This window comes from Littorina saxatilis, unplaced genomic scaffold, assembly GCF_037325665.1.
Source record: "Littorina saxatilis isolate snail1 unplaced genomic scaffold, US_GU_Lsax_2.0 scaffold_381, whole genome shotgun sequence".
Taxonomy (NCBI): Eukaryota; Metazoa; Mollusca; class Gastropoda; order Littorinimorpha; family Littorinidae; genus Littorina; species Littorina saxatilis.
Window position 1 is genome coordinate 74,252 of NW_027129270.1, and position 20,191 is coordinate 94,442.

General features: G+C 40.9%; 1 protein-coding gene across 1 annotated transcript in view; it reads left to right on the top strand.

The window, feature by feature from the left end:
• Positions 1-19,556, top strand: part of LOC138957540 (uncharacterized) — an 80,668-nt gene extending 61,112 nt beyond the window's left edge. Inside the window, exons 5-9 of the mRNA XM_070328642.1 lie at positions 7,659-7,776; positions 14,515-14,571; positions 16,610-16,725; positions 18,345-18,537; positions 19,179-19,556. Coding sequence (XP_070184743.1) covers positions 7,659-7,776; positions 14,515-14,571; positions 16,610-16,725; positions 18,345-18,537; positions 19,179-19,242 — 548 coding nt within the window. The 3' untranslated portion in view covers positions 19,243-19,556. The remainder of the gene's footprint in view (positions 1-7,658; positions 7,777-14,514; positions 14,572-16,609; positions 16,726-18,344; positions 18,538-19,178) is intronic.
• The last annotated feature ends 635 nt before the right edge of the window (positions 19,557-20,191 follow it).

Below are 20,191 nucleotides of genomic sequence, written 5' to 3' on the forward strand. Positions count from 1 at the left end.
GCTCTTGGATACTTTCATATAATCATGAACTTACGTCAGTGTAAAGCAAAAAAGTTGGACATGCTCGAAAAATGGATGAAACAGCCTGTGCTGGATGACGAAGCGAACCGGCCAGTCAAAAAAGTACACTCGTAACACGCAGTGCATCTTTGCTTGTTGGAACACACGGAGGAAGGGAGGTTACTCTAGCTTCACCTCAAATGAACAGCGAGGTTCGTTTGCTGTCACTGTCAGTTGATTCTTCGCTTTTGTTCTTTTTTTACTCGACCTGCACCCAAAGTGTAAAGATAAACGCTTTGTTTACTGTATCGCATACCACAGATACGTATCATGGTTTTGTCCTCTGTGAATGTTGTGTTTTCTTTTGTTTAGCCATGTGAGCAATGCTCTTCATCAATCCACTGAAACATGTTCGGTGCAGTGTCAAGTGTAGGCAGAAGTATAGTTCCTCGGCCAAACCGGAATCGGTACTATGATATATTTTTTTGAGCCCATTATGTATTTATTGAAGCCGAAAAATACAACATATATACCCATAGTAGCATTACAGAGACAAAGAAGCAGCTCATGGGATATATATATATATATCTATAATAAGCTATCTGTGAAGGGATACTTATTTCTCTCTCTTTCTCTGCTAAGAGATTTTAACAAATCTCGGAAGAAAGTCTCTGCTGACTTTCAATTGTTTCTTTCACAATTTCTGATGTTTTATAATGTGGTCACCGTGAAAGTTGCATCGCCTTTAAAGCGATCCAATTGAATAAAGCAGAAAACTTCTTCTTTACCAAGTCCTGTGTTGAACAGCAGTGAAAAGTTGACCGCTTTTCCTGTTTAACCTTTTCAAAATTAGATCTAACTTGTTCGCGTATCCATTTCTGGATCTGCAGGCTGGTACAGAGTTACCTCCCTTTAGGCTTTTTCAAATTTCCCTTGTTTTAACCTAATTTCTTGGTTAAAACTTGTCTAAATTTCTAAATTCTTTCTTAATAAATATCAATTCTACACTTTGGCCTTAAATCAAAGTGTTTCCCTTCACAGATATCCTCTTGGGGTTGTCAGATGAGGGTAGTCTCCCATGCCAACAGAAGCTACCATTCAGAGAATGGTTTGCTTCTTAGTTGGATACCATGGGTTGACAACTCTCGCCATCAGTACCACCTGACCACTGATGAGACACAATAGTGTCGAAACACGTGTCTGGTCTAGGTACAAATACAATGGTCCTCCTCAGGACTAGATTACCTTGCGATACGTCCCCCACAAAGGGACTTTGCTCTGTAAATCTCGGTCCCCCTTGAGGAGGGTCTGATGCTCCCAATAAGCTATCTGTGAAGGGATACTTATTTCTCTCTCTTTCTCTGCTAAGAGATTTTAACAAATCTCGGAAGAAAGTCTCTGCTGACTTTCAATTGTTTCTTTCACAATTTCTGATGTTTTATATATATAGATATATATATATATAAAATCAGAAATTGTGAAAGAAACAATATATATATATATATATATCCCATGACCTCCCTTCTTTGTCTCTGTTACTTCAGTATGGGTATATATGTTGTATTTTTATAGCTCAATAAATACATCATGGACTCCAAAAAATATATGATAGTGCAGATTCCGATTTGGGCAAAGAACTACTTTCCTCCCGACCTTTGACCTTGCGCCAAACAAATAGATTGTAATACACTCTTAATTGTTTTGCTGCTAAAGAGTTCTATCCGCAGTTTTATTAACCCGTGCATAACACTAGTTTGAACAGTCGAACACTATCACAATGCCCATGGCTAAAAACCAAAACATAAAAACGAGTACCCTCCCTTGCATCGAAGCAGACGACTGTTCGTGAGAGTCTGTCACAGTGTCGGTGTGGGAACTGACAGAAGCTAGGGAGCACAGATAATAGAAGCCCTGTCACATAGACTAATCACACAATCAATACACATTTGGCTCATGTTTTAAATGACAGTTTCGAGTTTGTTAGTCAAACTCAAAGCAACAACACTGGTCTGGTGTCATGCGTAGCGGACCGAGAAGGAGCGTCCGTACTGCATGGTTTGGGGTTTCGCTTCGTATCAAACATCGGCTGTTTCACGTGTTTTACGAGCAAGTATACTCTTTTGCCTGGCTCTGCAGTAAGTCCACATTGGCGATGAAGGTATCCAATAACTTAACATGTGTGCATTTTTCCGTAATCCAGTCATATTCCTTCAAAATGCAATCAATCGGCGGTGACAGACTTGGTGTCATGCAATTCGCGACTTCACCAAATTGGTCCCGTTTCCTCACACCCATACCAGTTTAGGTTTATCCATGCAAGCACACTCGCAAAACAGTTTATCACGTAGATACATTTCAAATAGGGAGCAAATGGTTAAATCTAAACCTACATATTTGTTCTCTAAAATTTGCTTCTCTGTCAATAAGCCTGATTGTATACTATTCAAAAAAAGAAACGCATAGCTTGTAATATTTGGTTAATTTAGTTATATGGCTACAAGGATATCCACCAAACTGCAGAAAATGTTTATCTGGTCGTCGACCTTTCGTCCATTGCCACAAGTGAGCTCTGCACGTGACGCATGCGTTATCAGTGGCTACAATGTCAAAATTGCTCATTTGGCATGACCACTCGTCATGCTTCAGTGTAATCTCGTGAAACTCGGGGAATATTGAGCTCTCACCATGTCTTCCAAAACCCATAAAAGCGGATTGTTCGCCACAAAGAAATCAGACGACAATTCAGCGACGAAAGATGGCCCGATTGAGCAGAGAAGACCGCCAAATTGCATTGGGTCGTTTACAAGCAGGCCAAAGTCAAAGTGCAATCGCCAGGCACTTCCACGTGTCCCAGAGCACCATCAGTAGACTGTGGGTCAGGTTTCAAGCCACTGGCTCCGTTGCTGACTTGCCACGAGCGGGAAGACCAAGGGCGACAACTGCTGCTCACGACCGCTTCATACGGCTCCGCCACCTCCGGAATCGTTTCCTGTCGGCCTCATCTTCTGTCCAGGCTCTTCCCGGGCCACACCGATTATCGGACCAGACCGTGCGGAACCGCCTGCATGAAGCTGGTTTGCGAGCTCGCAGACCTCACAGAGGAGCTGTCCTCACCCGCCGCCATCGCCAGAACCGAGTGCAGTGGGGCAACCAGCACCTTTGCTGGACCGTCCGGAATCACTGGAGACACGTGTGGTTCAGCGACGAGTCCTACTTCCTGCTCCAGCGACATGATGGTCGGAGGAGGGTCTACCGGAGAGTAAACGAACGTTACGCGCCCAACTGTGTGGATGAGGCACCCGTTCATGGTGGTGGAGGCGTCATGGTGTGGGGGGCGATCAATACCGCTGGAAGGGTGCACGTCCAAGGGCGCATAACTGCCCAGCGATACGTGGAGGAAATTCTGCGCCCACACGCCCTTCCTCTTCTGGCTGACCAGGATGCCATATTCCAGCAGGACAACGCTCGCCCGCACACAGCACGACTCACCACCCAGTTCCTCACCGACCACCATGTCCAGGTGCTTCCCTGGCCATCCATGTCGCCAGACATGAACCCGATAGAACACCTCTGGGATGAATTGGACAGACGTGTGCGCAGGCGAGAAGAAGCGCCGGCAAATCACTGCGATCTATTGCAGGCACTTCAGGAGGAGTGGGACACCATCCCACAGCAAGATATCCGGCATCTGATCCAGTCCATGCCCAGAAGGTGCCGGGCAGTTGTTGCTGCTCAAGGCAGTCACACCCCCTACTGACTTGACAGCCTCAGCACCCAATCGTATTGATTGACTGATTGATTTGAAGATGCAAATGAACTGTGTGTGCATTCAACTGTGTCCATACCAAATTTCAAACAAATAATCTAAATATTGGATTTTCTGTTAATTTTTTCGAAAAATAAAACAAATTTGGCAAGTAGCAACTATGCGTTTCTTTTTTTGAACAGTATATAATACTACGTTCGAGAAAAACAACGTGGAATTGATTCTGAATCGAATAAGCCAAATGGGTGCCAACCCGGTTTCGCCCGTTCTGCCGACCTGAAACGCAAAACAAAAGAATTGTGCGCTTCAACTAAATTGATTTCTATACGAATTCATTACATTCTTGCAACTTATGAACCTTTACTTAAAGCTTTTAAATGGTCTGAAAGTAGTGTTACCGCGTACTTATCGATGCACTCATTCGTTTTATTTTTTTTTCAGCGACGGTCACTTAGTTTAAGGTTGCAAAAGGGCCAAGTCTCGCTGGCACCAGTGTTTCACTCTCCACAGATCGCAACAGTGCCGCTAGTAGTCTACACTTTGTGTTTGATGGTAGAATGGGATATACAGATTACAACACTCGTGGTTTTTTTATATGGCTTGTATTTCAGTCAAGACCCAGCGGGAATATCAATCGAGAGCCACTCGCCAGAGGCTCGTGTCTCCCGATGATATTCATCCGCTGGGTCTTGACTGAAATACAAGCCATATAAAAAACCACTCGTGTTGTAACCTATACATATACGGCTTCTGTGTGTGTGTGTGTGTTTGTGTGTGTGTGTGTATGTGTGTGTGTGTGTGTTTGTGTGTGTGTGTGGAAAACACCTGTGGATTCTAGAGTTCTGTTTGTGATGTGGTCTGGCTGTTTTCCTGTGTCGGAATGTTATCAAACCGAGCTCAGAAGTTAAGTTCCTCGGCGTTATCATCGATACCCGACTTAACTGGACCAGTCATATCGAACATCTGATCAATAAGGCCAACAAGGATCTTTATATCATACGCTACCTGGCGTCCCAATCCTGGGCCAGAGGACGTAAGTGTGTCACAGAGGTAGTGCGGGCATTAATTCGCTCCCGCCTCCTTTACGGGTGCGAAGCTTATTTCGCGACGCGCCCGGCGCTCATGAAAAAAACTGGCTATTATAGAGTGCAGGGCGCTCAAAATAGCTCTGGGACTCTCCCAACAAGCGAGTAAGAGTCGAGTCTACAGCGAGTGTGGGTGGCTGCCCCTTGTGGATGAGATAAAACTCCGTTCAGCTCAGTATGCTGTCAGAGCCCACGCGGTAGAGAACTCTGCCTGCGAGGTCCTGACTGACTTTTTTCCTCAGCACCAAAATTATGAGGCCAACACCAAACATAGCACTCAACTCTTGGCCAAAACGCTACCCTTATCCGACACAGTAAACCGCATTCTAGCCGATAGCGGGGTGAAGGTCAGTGAGCTGGCCAGGGTCCCCCCGCCCTCCTACCCGCCTTGGCTTGAGGAAACCCCTACTATCATATACGACAGTGAAGATAATACTACCAAAAAAGATAACCCCGTCTACCTAGCTACTGTTACAAAAGAAACCCTAAACTACAAATTCTCGGAGCATTTAAAAGTCTTTACTGACGGATCCAAATTTGCAGACGGCAGCGTTGGCTGCGCCTTTGTGATCCCAGATCTCAAAATCTCAAGGAAATATACTCTTAATAAAGACATCTCCATATTCTCAGCCGAGCTATTTGCCTTGCTCATGGCATGCACTTTTATAAATGACCTCCCAGTCACACCGCGTGCGGTAGTTTTCTGCTCTGACTCGCGCTCTTCACTACAAGCTCTGCATCGAAACACATCAAATCGGGCAGAGCTACAAAGAGAAATCCTCTTTATATGTCACCAGTTAATCTCATCCGGCACATCCGTATCATTTCTCTGGGTCCCCTCTCACGTAGGGGTCCGGGGAAATGAACTGGCGGATGTCACTGCCAAAGAAGCGGCAGAATCTAGCCCAGCTAACACTAACATCGGCTACTCAGTAACCGAGTTCTACAGTAAAATCCGTAAACTCATTCGAAGTCAGTACGTAACATCTCTGTCCTATCAACCCATTGATATGAACGATCTACACCCCGATCTCCCAACAAACCTCCTCACTATCTTCAGACGCCTCCGTGCCGGCGGCTGCCGCTTCCATATCTTTAACAAGTCCTGCCATTGTGGAGAACCCTATTCATTTCAACACATTTTCGCTCCATGCGCTACAAATAGAATTACCTTTAAAACCTTATATGACCATATGCAGCTCCATGGTCTGAGTCCCCAGGATTATCTGCGCAGTAGCAGTTCTCTAGGCTGGTCACACAGCTTGCTGCTGTGCCGACTGGTCAGGGACTCGGACATGGGGCTGTGGGTATAACTAAGCCCAGATTATCACATCAGCGTGTTTCAGTTTGAGGTCGAGTGGCTCCCGCCATCCCTCCTGATTCCAGCGACTACCTTCTAGACAACATATCCTCACCCAAGGCCCACTAGTCGCCAAACTGTACATATTGTTTTTATTACCACGGCCTTCGTGGCTTACATCTTAATCCTTTTATTTGTAAAAAGTTTTGAGATTTATTGTTCGTGTTCCTCTTACTTGCTCATCTATTTGGTTTTATTGGTGATCCTGAAAGGTTCCACTTTTTAACTCGATTTGAAATAAAATAAAAAAATAATATTACAAGCCCGTTATTCAAGATATAGAATACAGACTTATAATTCTTACCAAGAAACATCTTAACTACTTTTCATTTTAACAAATTCCACAGAGCATTATCAACTCAACCCCACCCCTGCCCCCCTCTCCTTATTTTTTATTTCTCTATTTTCTTTTCTTTTTTTGAAAGCGGACAAACACTCAAGTCTTTAATGGCTCAAAACCGTAGGACTTTTAATGTTAATTTAAACGTGTCGGTATGTTCTGACCTTCCTCTGAGAAGCCATAACAGACTATAAAGGGCTTAGAGATAAGCTCTAAATGTCTCATTCCTGTGTGAGTGGACTTCGCCTCCAAAGGTGATTATGGTGTTTCGGCACTCGATTACATTCGGCGTCGTCAACATGAATGGGACTCGACATGTTATGATTATGAATGGCATTATGGTCACTGAATCATTTTCGTGCTGTTCCCATTCCACGAATCTGGGAGGGACCTAAGCTTGGCGGATCCATGGTTCGGTTCATTCAAACGGGGGGCGGGTGTGACAGGGAGACTACCGCCGCCCTTCACAGCAGACTCTGCAGAGTTGTGCGCCTTAGAAGTTGTGAGATATTTATAGCTCGCAAAGCAACACCTGTGGATTGTAGAGTTCTGTTTGTGATATCGTAACTATTCTGCGTCAAATTTGGTGGGCATATTCAGGTGGACCCCGGGCACAAACTGGTGGATAAAAACCGGCGAAGCCGGGTATTCCTCTAGTACATACATGCATGCATACATACAAACATATATGCATGCATGCATACATACATACATACATACATGCATACATGCATACATACATACATGCATGTATGCATACATACATACATACATGCATACATACATACATACAAACATACATACATACATACATACATACATACATACATACATACATACATACATACTTACGTACGTACGTACGTACGTACGTATGTACGTACGTACATACATGCATGCATGCATGCATGCATACATACACACATACATACATACATACATACATACATACATACATACATACATACATACATACATACATGCACACACACACACATACACCTCGACTCTCGTCTAGATTCCCCGCCTATGTTAAAACATTTAGTCAAAACTTGACTAAAAGTAACATCAGGAACAGACTCATGACGAATTGTTGACATTTAACAGATGAAACGAAGCAAGAAGACCACACTGTTATCTACATCTCGTCTGCTGTTGGTGTCCTATTCCTGATACTGTTGACAGTCTTCGCCATTTGGATCGTCTTGAGAAAAAAGAGGACAAGGTTAGCCAACGCTAAGCAATTTAACGTCATGCGTAACATACACTTGCATCTTAACATAATCGAATACTAGTCTTTTAGCTGATACTGTCAAAACCTGTATATTGGGTTACAGTACAAGAGTATAATATCTTCGATTTGGGAATATAGACATACGCATTTGCATATCTGTGTGTCTGTTTTTGTGTTGTTTATTCACGCTCACGTGTCTTCACCCATTGACCTCAAATGTGCCCAGACTCATTTGTGTACACAGTGGGCTCAACAGCGTCTGACTTCAGCTAAAAAGAATTGCATATGCACTTAAAGAGATACTTTTGACCTGACCGTTTGAGGAGGGTGGGGGTTCTAGTAAATTTGACGAAACTGAAGAATCTGGGGAATCCACTGTGTCTGACTGCACACGTCACCATTTGCTCAAAAAAGCATCACTTATTATTTAAATCAAAGTGAGCAATTGCGCGTTGGGGCGCCGCCTCTCTCAGCTGCTGGAGAGGTCAGAGATTCCGTGCAGGTATGCATGTTAAAGGATTTGAAGAAGTTCAGACCATCTGCGGTGTGAGAAGTACTTAGAGGTGACGAGAGGCTCATCCTGGGAGGGGTATACAGGTCTCCTAACAGTAACGAGGAAGAAATTAAACAAGGTACTAAATGAACAAGTCGCGTAAGGCTAAAATACAACATTTAGTCAAGTAGCTGTCGAACTCACAGAATGAAACTGAACGCAATGCAACGCAGCAAGACCGTATACTCGTAGCATCGTCAGTCCACCGCTTACGGCAAAGGTAGTGAAATTGACAAGAAGAGCGGGGTAGTAGTTGCGCTGAGAACGATAGCACGCTTTTCTGTACCTCTCTTCGTTTTAATTTTCTGAGCGTGTTTTTAATCCAAACATATCATATCTATATGTTTTTGGAATCAGGAACCGACAAGGAATAAGATGAAAGTGTTTTTAAATTGATTTCGAAAATTTAATTTTGATAATAATTTTTATATATTTAATTTTCAGAGCTTGTTTTTAATCCGAATATAACATATGTATATGTTTTTTGGAATACGAAAATGATGAAGAATAAGATGAACGTAAGTTTAGATCGTTTTATAAACAAATAATTGTAATTACAATTTTCAGATTTTTAATGACCAAAGTCATTAATTAATTTTTAAGCCTTCAAGCTGAAATGCAATACCAAAGTCCGGGCTTTGTCGAAGATTGCTTGGCTAAAATTTCAATCAATTTTATTGAAAAATGAGAGTGTGACAGTGCCGCCTCAACTTTTACAAAAAGCTGGATATGACGTCATCAAAGACATTTATCCACAAAATGAAAAAAAAAACCGTCTGGGGATATCATACCCAGAACGCTTCATGTAACATTTCATAAAGATCGGTCCAAAAATTTACTCTGAATCGCTCAACACACACACACACACACACACAACACACACACACACACACACATACACACAAACACACACACACATACACACATACACCACGACCCTCGTCTCGATTCCCCCTCTATGTTAAAACATTTAGTCAAAACTTCACTAAATGTTCAAATAGACACAAATTCAGAATAGGCTTAACTTGGCCACTTTTAGATATGCGGAGATAGCCAAATCAATTATCTATCCAGAACAGATTGTTTTGTTTTGCTATCTTGCGTACCTCTTGCTTAATGTTATTTCTACTGATGCGGGTGGGGAGCGCATGAGCAGTAGAAAACAAGAGGTTTTTGCGTCCATTGTGAGGGTACCATGACAAAAAACGCTCTATTTCAGTCATGTCCAAATGGATTGCTTTGAAACTTTCAGGATATCAAGTCGACATCCGAGACGTACGTCCGGTAACAATTCGCATCGTTACATAGATGTTTGGAGATGATATGCAATCTTCCGCAAAATGTGTTAAAACGTGTTATAACTTTAAAGTCATACATCCAACAAAATTCATGACTGTGCATGCATACAGACCAATGAGTTCTACAAATGCTGCCAAAGTTTCATTGAAGTACAGTCACTTGTTTACGTTTGCTGGTCCTGTAAACACGATCAACGTTTTGGGAGGATTGCAGTGCGACAGCGATGTCCAGTCAACTGTGACCGCAGCATGTTTTTATAGGCACTAAGCGTTAACCGACCTCAATAGCAAACAGCCTGAACGTTACATGTTTTCTCATGTGTTTACATGGTTAGCAAATGTTCGTCAGTGGTTATACTCAAATGAAACTTTGACAGTTCTTCTACCAACCATTTCTCGGTATGCGTGCAAAGTCATGGATTTTTGGGATGTAAATTCACAAACATGTGACGGGTTTAAAAGCATGTTCCTGAAGAAAGCATAACATCTGAGTACAAACCTGCAGTGCTCCAACATTTTACCCAGGGTAAGTCTCGTATGAGGACTTCAGATCGCTTACAGTTTCAAAGCTATCCATTCAGACATCACTTAAAAGCAGTACTTTTTGTCATGGTACCCTTTAAAATTGACTCAAAAACCTCTTGTATTCTACTGCTCATGCGTTCCACACCTGCACCAGTAGAAATGACATTACACAGGCGGTACACAAAATAGCAAAACAAAACAACCTGTTCTGAATAGATAATTAATTTAGCTTTTTCATCGTATGTAAAGGTGGCCGAGTTAAGCCTATTCTGAATTGTTGTCGAATTTTTAATTGGGACGTGACGTTTTGGTCAAGTCGATTTTGGGGGTACCCTTACTTCGGCGGCGGTCACGTAATACCTAAGAGAAATCTTTGATCCGAAAATTGCGTTAGATAGCCAAGTAAAGACCCTTAAATGGCATATAAAGTTTGAATAACATGACACGGGAATAAATGTTTTCGTTGGCCTACGAAAATGGGTGCAATAATTTGTTTGCTCAGTTTAGATGAATAGTAGATTTGTAAAACAATGAGCGGGCTTAAACACTTGTAAATCCGCTGGTCCTGCAGAATGACGGTCTCCTCCCACGCTTATTAAATTAAGTCTTGAGTTGGCTGTCCCCCTCAACAGTTTATTTGACAAGACAATGGCAGAGGGTTCAGGGGCGGATCAGTTGATTTTATGGGGGAGTGGGTTCCCAAAGTATATTGTGAAGATATGAGTGTGAAGGCGCGAAGCGCCGAGCCGACGGCGCAAAACGCCTAGCTTTCTAGGGGGGTCCGGGGGCATGCCCCCCCGGAACATTTTGAAAAAAAGGATGCAAAATGGTGCAATCTGGTGCATTCTGAGGATGATCATTACCAGTTTCAGGCAGCAGATTTTGTCACTGATTAATACCCCCCCAAAAAAAAAACTGTTTTATTTTTTGGGGGGCTGGGGGGGGGGGTTCCCGGAAACCCCAGAACCCCCCCCCCCCCCCGCCCCCCTCGTCCGCCCCTGGGGTTCATTACCTTCATCTTGGACAACAGTGGAGGTCAAGCCAATTTTTAAAAAGGGAGATAAGACGGACACTGGCAACTATCGACCGGTCAGCCTGACATCCATTGTTTGTAAGGTGTTTGGAAGTATTGTGAGGGATTCCTTAACAAAACATATGACCAAAAATAACCTTTTTGTCAGACCACCAGCATGGGTTTACTGCAGGAAGGTCCTGTACAACACAATTATTGAGAACTATTATGATTGGATGGAGAAAATAGATACACAAAAACCGATGGATGTGATTTACTTGGATTTACAGCAAAGTGTACAGCAGGAATTTTCGAAAACATGTTGCTGGCACCCAGGGGCTAAACTATGAACAAATATTGAAGTTTCTTAATATGCCAAGTCTGGAGTACAGGCGGTTACGAGGCGACCTGATCGAGACTTACACAATACTACACACACTTTATGATGAACGCGCTATAAGAATAAGAATAAGAATACTTTATTATCTCATAGAGAAATTCAGGCGTGGTACATAACAATAATACAAACAAGACATTGTTTTTACATAAGACATATAGCACTATATAACAGGGCAGGTTATAAACACACCTCCCACATACCTCTCTGGACATTCCTTGCATTGTGCTTACGCATTCAGTCATGAACACATCCATGTCTCACTTACACACCGCACACATGGACATTCTTGAACGCTCAACTTACCCATTCACACAGGGACATTCGACCACGCTCCACTTACACATTCTTATACGCTCCACTTACACATTCACACATGGGCATTCTTATATGCTCCACTTACACATTCCCACATGGACATTCGACTACGCCCACTTACACATTCCCACATGGACATCTTTAAAGCACTGCGCTTACATATTCTTGCACACCTACGCGTATAACGGACTATGGCTAAACATCATTGCAAAAAATCATAGCATACAATATATCACAGAAAATATACGGACGTACATAAAACCAATACATACATGTACATTACTACTGATTGCACTGGCAGAAGAGGGGCTGAGTCGGGTATGTGGATGTGTTTACAATTACATGTTGCCAAGGGTGATGGATTTGGGGATGAAGCTGTTTTGCAGTCTGAGTGTCCTAGCTTTGTGCGTGCGAAGTCTACGGCCAGAGGGAAGGAGTTCATAGAGGTGGGCAAGGACATGGGACCTATCTGAAGCTATCCGCCTACTTTTTCTCACCACACGCTTTTCATACAGGGACTCCACACTTGCTTGCTGCCTGCCAATCACCTTGCTACTGACATTCACCATTCGCACTAAGACATTCCTGTTCTTCACACTCAGACCTCCATACCAGGACACAAAACCAAAAGTGGTGACAGACTCGATGAAGGAGCGTAGAAAGTTTGAAGGATAGAAGGGTTCACATTCAACTTTCTAAGTTTCTGAAGGCAGTAGATGCGTGACTGACATTTTTTGTGTATGAGGGTGGTGTTTGCATTGAAGGACAGCGTATCATCGATAACTGTGCCAAGATACTTATATTCAGTCACACGCTCAACAGTCACACCATCAATCATCAGGTCAGGGACTCACTTCTCCAGTTACATGAAGGTTCCAGTACAAGAGGACATGACTATAACCTAATAACAAAAACCTAACACTAACCTGTATGCAAACTTGTTTACTAACCGTGTTGTGAACAACTGGAACAATTAACACGTTCAAAATTTACTTGACAAACACGGAAGACATGTTATGTTCTCTACAAACGTAGAAATCAGCTGAGATTGTTTTAGGACGTACGCAGCGCACACATTATGAACAATAGTATTTTCAAGTCATCGTTTGAAAACCTAGCAGGCAAAAGGCTGGACAGCCTAACAGGCCGCATAATTATGTTATGTTATGTAAAACAAGAATTGCCAAGAAGCTGCCAACTGGTGGAAAGACTATATTGTCACAAGGGCCGTAACTCAGGGACGTTATCATCACAGCGTGTTTTCTTTTTTTTCAACATGGTTTCATTTCTTTTTGGTACATATATGACATGACAACAACATCAGACATCAACATCAAATAACATCAGACATACAAGACTATGGTATATGCATCTTCAAAAATAAGAAAATAAAAAACAACAGGAAGGCACAATAAAACGTACAAATACATGCATAGCCCATATTCAACACATTTCTAAATTATATAAACATAATCCTCATCTCCTTTCTTGTCTTTCTATTTAATTATTTTATAAAACTACTCATAGCAACAAAATCCTGTTCTCTCCATAGTTAATAATCTGAATTTAAAAAATAACGATCAACATAATTATAGAATATCCTTATCTTGTTCAATAAAAAATAAAAAATAAATGATTTGACAATATCAGAGGTCTAAATCGGTACCACTCCAGAAAACAATGTATTATACGTAAAATTAATGTTACTTAAATATTCTTCTAGCAAATATAGTTTTTTCTCAAATCTCTTTTAAATGCAACCAGTGTATGGACAATGTTTGCATACTTACACTTGCAAATAAAAAAATTGCCATTTAATATTATAAAATTAAACACTGTACTACTTTTAAAATATTTATCAACATGTTTATAACTAAGTGATAGGGCCCTTAGATCGCTTCCGAAATTGTAACGTAAGATTCTGCATTGCAAATAATGCTAATGCGCAGGCAGACTACCTTCACTTTGCAAAATAAAGGTTTTTTAAAAAGCGTAGCTAGACTTCACAGAAAAGAAAGAGCACTCTTCGTGATCTTCGTGTTACTACCCCTTATTTACTTCTCATGGTTGTGTCTTTGATAGTGTTTCTATGATGCTGCGTCATAAAGGGCAGTATTCTTATTGTCAACAGGCGGCGCCTCGGGACAGTATTTTGTCTCAGACAGAAGTGGCGCTCTGAAGCTATTTCACTCACTTCTATTTCATTATTCATCATACTGGTGGGAACATTTTGAGTACATCGTTAAAGGCGTACGTGCAGTTTGTCATGCACTCCGACAGTGCTCACGTACAGTAATCTACAAAGTCCACATCGTCCACTTTTAGAGAAAATGGGACTCATTTTCTAAGCTTCATATACTCAGCGTATTACTCATACTCGCTGTCTGCCTAGCACTATGAAGTTTGAATCATTGTAATTTGCCGCAGACTCTTTCTGACAAGTTAGTATGTATAATTAAAACAGCAGTGGGTTGTCAGAGTTTATATTTCTTCTGTGTATATTTTTGTTACTACTACCACTGCTACTACTACTACTACTACTACTGCTTCCACTCCATTGTCTTTAGTTTGTGTAACGGTTATTTGTAATTAACTGGTGTTCTAGTAATACTGTTTTTCCTTTCAGACACTTTCCTCAGAGCCAAGACATGCCAGCGAAACGTCTGATCGAGTCAAACAAAAGGTCAGTGTACACAGGCATATACTTTGCAAACAAAGTTAGCAACCTTGACATCCAATCTTAAACCCATGGGTGAGACTGAAAAATGTCATGAATCCTGAAGAATTTTCAGGGGGGAGGGGTCCGGGGGCCCCCAGACGCTGAAGAATGTGTATAATTAACAACACAAAAACGTCACCATAGACATTACTAATTCGGATTTCCGGCATATACCGGAAGAATCCCACTCATTCTTAAACCCAATGTTAACAAATTCATCAACATTAACATAACTGCTAGAATAACTGTATTTGTGGTGTACGTAGTCTATCATGCTCTTATGTTACTATCCCAAATTTGCTAGACGGCAGACTTGTTACAACAAAAAGTGTCATTGTACTTAAAACAATGTATTTAAGAAACAAGTCGCGTAAGGCGAAAATACAACATATTGTAGTCAAGCTGTCGAACTCACAGAATGAAACTGAACGCACTGCACTTTTTCAGCAAGACCGTATACTCGTAGTCCACCGCTCATGGCAAAGGCAGTGAAATTGACAGGAAGAGCGGGGTAGTAGTTGCGCTGAGACTGGATAGCACGCTTTTCTGTACCTCTCTTCGTTTTAACTTTCTGAGCGTGTTTTTAATCCAAACATATCATATCTATATGTTTTTGGAATCAGGAACCGACAAGAAATAAATGAAAGTGTTTTTAAATTGATTTCGAAAAATTAATTGTGATCATAGGTTTTATATTTTTAATTTTCAGAGCTTGTTTTTAATCCAAATATAACATATTTATATGTTTTTGGAATCAGAAATTGATGAAGAATAAGATAAAAGTAAATTTGGATCGTTTTATAAAAATGTTTTTTTTTTTTTACAATTTTCAGATTTTTAATGACCAAAGTCATTAATTAATTTTCAAGCCACCAAGCTGAAATGCAATACCGAAGTCCGGGCTTTGTCGAAGATTACCTGACCAAAAGTTCAACCAATTTGGTTCAAAAATGAGAGCGTGACAGTGCCGCCTCAACTTTCACGAAAAGCCGGATATGACGTCATAAAAGACATTTATCGAAAAAATGAAAAAAACGTCTGGGGATATCATATCCAGGAACTCTCATGTAAAATTTCATAAAGATCGCTCCAGTAGTTTAGTCTGAATCGCTCTACACACACACACACACACACACACACACACACACACACACACACACACACACACACACACACACACACACACACACACACATACACCACGACCCTCGTCTCGATTCCCACCTTCTACGTTAAAACATTTAGTCAAAACTTGACTAAATGTAAAAACTACACAGGTCACAATTCTAAAACAACGTCGCACGACTGCTTATATATGGGAAGCAAAATAATATCCATAAGCACACTTAGCGTAGTATGCTACATCATTGGGCTGTTATTATCTAACCATTCCTCCCTGACAGGATGAACTATATTGTCGTTGAAACATTGCCCAGCATTGATGGTCTTCTCATTTACAATGATAGTGCATGGGAACACAATGATCTTGCTAACATTTGTAAAATGACTGTGTGTCCGTTAAACGTAGAAGACGCTTTGATAGTACGTATTGCTCCCATAACTCGAAGTTACAACTAATTGACATATATTAATGTGTCGCAGATAGCTCACGGCCGACCATAGCAGAGATGATCAAAGTTTAACTTTATCTTGTTGTATTATTACTGCAGAGCCCTCGGACAATGATTACATGAAAATAATGGTCACTTGTTAATGACATTGAGTCACTAGTGATGACACCGCACACCAGGAACTACATACCTTTAAATTATTGTTGAGCAGGCTTTGGTTAATGTTATACACAAATTAACAGTCAAATGTATCAACATGAGCATGCTCATTCTACCCCTTTTTATTTTTTTTCAGAACTTGAATACGTGATGTGGTTTGTTTCTTGTCGGTGCTATATTTCTTTTGAACTTACGAATTGTTATATTGTTGTGCAAGATGTCAATTACCCCACCCCCTTGTATTCGTTGATTTGTTTGTGTGTGCCTATAAGCTGGTACTTTGGAAAACTGAAAAGGACAGATGAAAGACGGCTGCTTGCACAACATGGAAACAACTCTTTCCTGATCAGGGACAGCAGAGCCGAGACGAATGTGCGTGTGCTTGCAGGTAATTGTTTATCTCAAAGAGAGAGAGAGATAGAGAGAGAGAGATAGAGAGAGAGATAGAGAGAGAGAAAGGGAGAGAGAGAGAGAGAGAGATAGAGAGAGACTCAGACTCAGACTCAGACTCAGAACTTTATTACAAAAGGATAAAGGTTTTAGGCAAAGCCTATTCTTCCAACCTGTCCGCGAGAGAGAGAGAGAGAGAAAGAGAGAAAGAGAGAGAGAGAGAGAGAGAGAGAGAGAGAGAGAGAGATGTAATCTATACTTACTGACTGGCTGACTGAACTTATCATAAGGATAATTGACCCTGCAGATATCCCATCAAAAGACACTTCACTGATTTACCTGACTTCCAAAATTTGACTTCATGGCATATTTACAAACCCTTTTCTCCACAATAGGTATTTAAGTCCGTTAAGTAGTTTGAAGCAATACAACAACAACACACGTATTTAGTCAATTTGTCGGTCTGAAACCCGAACAATTAGACGGGTCTAGCTTGTCTTCGCAAAGCATGCACACAAAGTACCAATTGCGCTCTTATTCTAAATCTATGTACTTGTATATTAACATGTATTGGTTTTTTATATTTAGTCAAGTTTTGACTAAATATTTTAACATCGAGGGGGAATTGAAACGAGGGTCGTGGTGTATGTGTGTCTGTGCGTGTGTGTGTGTGTGTGTGTGTGTGTGTGTGTGTGTGTGTAGAGCGATTCAGACTAAACTACTGGACCGATCTTTATGAAATTTGACATGAGAGTTCCTGGGTATGAAATCCCCGAACGTTTTTTTCATTTTTTGGATAAATGTCTTTGATGACGTCATATCCGGCTTTTCGTGAAAGTTGAGGCGGCACTGTCACGCCCTCATTTTTCAACCAAATTGATTGAAATTTTGGTCAAGCAATCTTCGACGAAGCCCGGACTTCGGTATTGCATTTCAGCTTGGTGGCTCAAAAATTAATTAATGACTTTGGTCATTAAAAATCTGAAAATTGTAAAAAAAAATAAAAATTTATAAAACGATCCAAATGTACGTTCATCTTATTCTCCATCATTTGCTGATTCCAAAAACATATAAATATGTTATATTCGGATTAAAAACAAGCTCTGAAAATTAAATATATAAAAATTATTATCAAAATTAAATTGTCCAAATCAATTTAAAAACACTTTCATCTTATTCCTTGTCGGTTCCTGATTCCAAAAACATATAGATATGATATGTTTGGATTAAAAACACTCTCAGAAAGTTAAAACAAAGAGAGGTACAGAAAAGCGTGCTATCCTTCTAGAGCGCAACTACTACCCCGCTCTTCTTGTCAATTTCACTGCCTTTGCCATGAGCGGTGGACTGACGATGCTACGAGTATACGGTCTTGCTGAAAAATGGCATTGCGTTCAGTTTCATTCTGTGAGTTCGACAGCTACTTGACTAAATATTGTATTTTCGCCTTACGCGACTTGTTTTAGAATAATGTGAGGGTGTGTTTCTATTGCCTAGTACGAGCTATAGTTGCATCTTCGCATACAGTTCGTTGGTAACTACTAATGTAACTTCAGTTTTCTTGTAAAAAGTCAAACTTTATCTATGTGTGTAATAATGTTTTATTTGGGGTTTCAGTGAACAGCTGCGGTACGATTACCTACTTAAAAATCACCCGTGATGGAAACAGCTTTTGCTTGCACAAAGTGGATTCATGTTTCTGGAGCTTGACTGACCTTGTAGATTATTATCAATATAATGACATCAAAACTACTGACGGTAAAGTTGTCGGCAAACTACTGAAGCCCTGCACATGGGATACACAAGAAGAGTGAGTATAACAGTCTTCACGCCCGTGCACGAACAATACTAGATTTAAACAAGCATAATGTACACACATTGAAAGGCAAGCAAACAAAATGTAATGTAAGAATCAACGTGTATATAAACGGTTTGATACGGTAAGCCTTATGTATGCCGTTTATGATTCGATTTGTCTTGTCTTCTTCTTCGGCGTTCGACGGTTGTGTCCCTCATACTCATAATAAGAGGCCTGCTGATCGTATGAACTGGCAGGTTCGGCGCAGGTCTTCCAATGATCTTACTTGTCGAATGTGAAGGTACAAGTGAAATGTCAAAGCTCTATTTTGAACAATATTTAGGAATATGATAGTTGTCTACGTTTTTTTTTAACCAAAACGTGATGCCGCTGTGACCTGGAATTAAATCTGACAAACATCAACCAGACTGTTATCATATCTGGAGGTAATCAAACCCCGCAAATGTGTTAGGTTTGAAAGATCTTCACAAAAGTTTGGACATATGAGACAGGACAGCTAATTTCGTCAGGTGTTCATAAACAGGGAAGCTTTGATGTGCAAAGCTGCCATGCTGTAACTGATTCAACAGCGTTACCGTCTTGCCAAGAATTTCAATTATGTTCTATTTTTTTTCATGTGTCTACAACAACAGTCAAGGAGCATGTCTCGGTGCAGATGTTGACATATCTCAGGAGGACATGGAAGGAGACTACTGAGGATGAAAACTATCAACACTTTTGTTGTCATCTGCAACAGAGGACGAAGAATGCATGTCAGTCTCCAAGCGAATCTGAATCACTGTGTCTAAAAAGAAACCACAATAAGTATTAAGAAATGTTTCTGGGTCATGTGAATTTGACAGAGGGGAGATTGTCTTGTGGCCGGTAAACCTAATTGTTTGCGAAGCTAAACAACTGTTTGCTTGAAAGGCTATCGGCTATCCATAAGAGTAAGGAACAAGTCTTTTCTTTCTTTATTTGGTGTTTAACGTCGTTTTCAACCACGAAGGTTATATCGCGACGGGAAAGGGGGGGGGGGGGGGGGGGGGGGGGGGAAGATGGGATAGAGCCACTTGTCAATTGTTTCTTGTTCACAAAAGCACTAATCAAAAATTTGCTCCAGGGGCTTGCAACGTAGTACAATATATTACCTCACTGGGAGATTGCAAGTTTCCAGTACACAGGACTTAACATTTCTTACATACTGCTTGACTAAAATCTTTGCACAAATGGACTATATTCTATACAAGAAACACTTAACAAAGGTAAAAAGAGAAACAGAATCGGTTAGTCGCCTCTTACGACATGCTGGGGAGCATCGGGTAAATTCTTCCCCCTAACCCGCGGGGGGTAAAGAACACGTCGCGTAAAGCGGTATACACACATTTAGTCAAGCTTTCGGTATCAAAGTAACAGATTAACACACACAAAAAGTCATCACCAAGACTATATTAAAATAGTCTCGACTAACCACACCTAAAGACGGAACGCAATACTTACTTAACCTATTTTCTGTAATTCTGAGCACAATTTTTAGAGTAAACATGGCATGTGTATATATTTGTGAATTAAGGAGAAATTGAGTAATACGAAGCAATCATTTATACATGTGTTAGTGAAAATTCGATTTTAATGACAACTTTGATGAGCAAACTAATTAACTAAT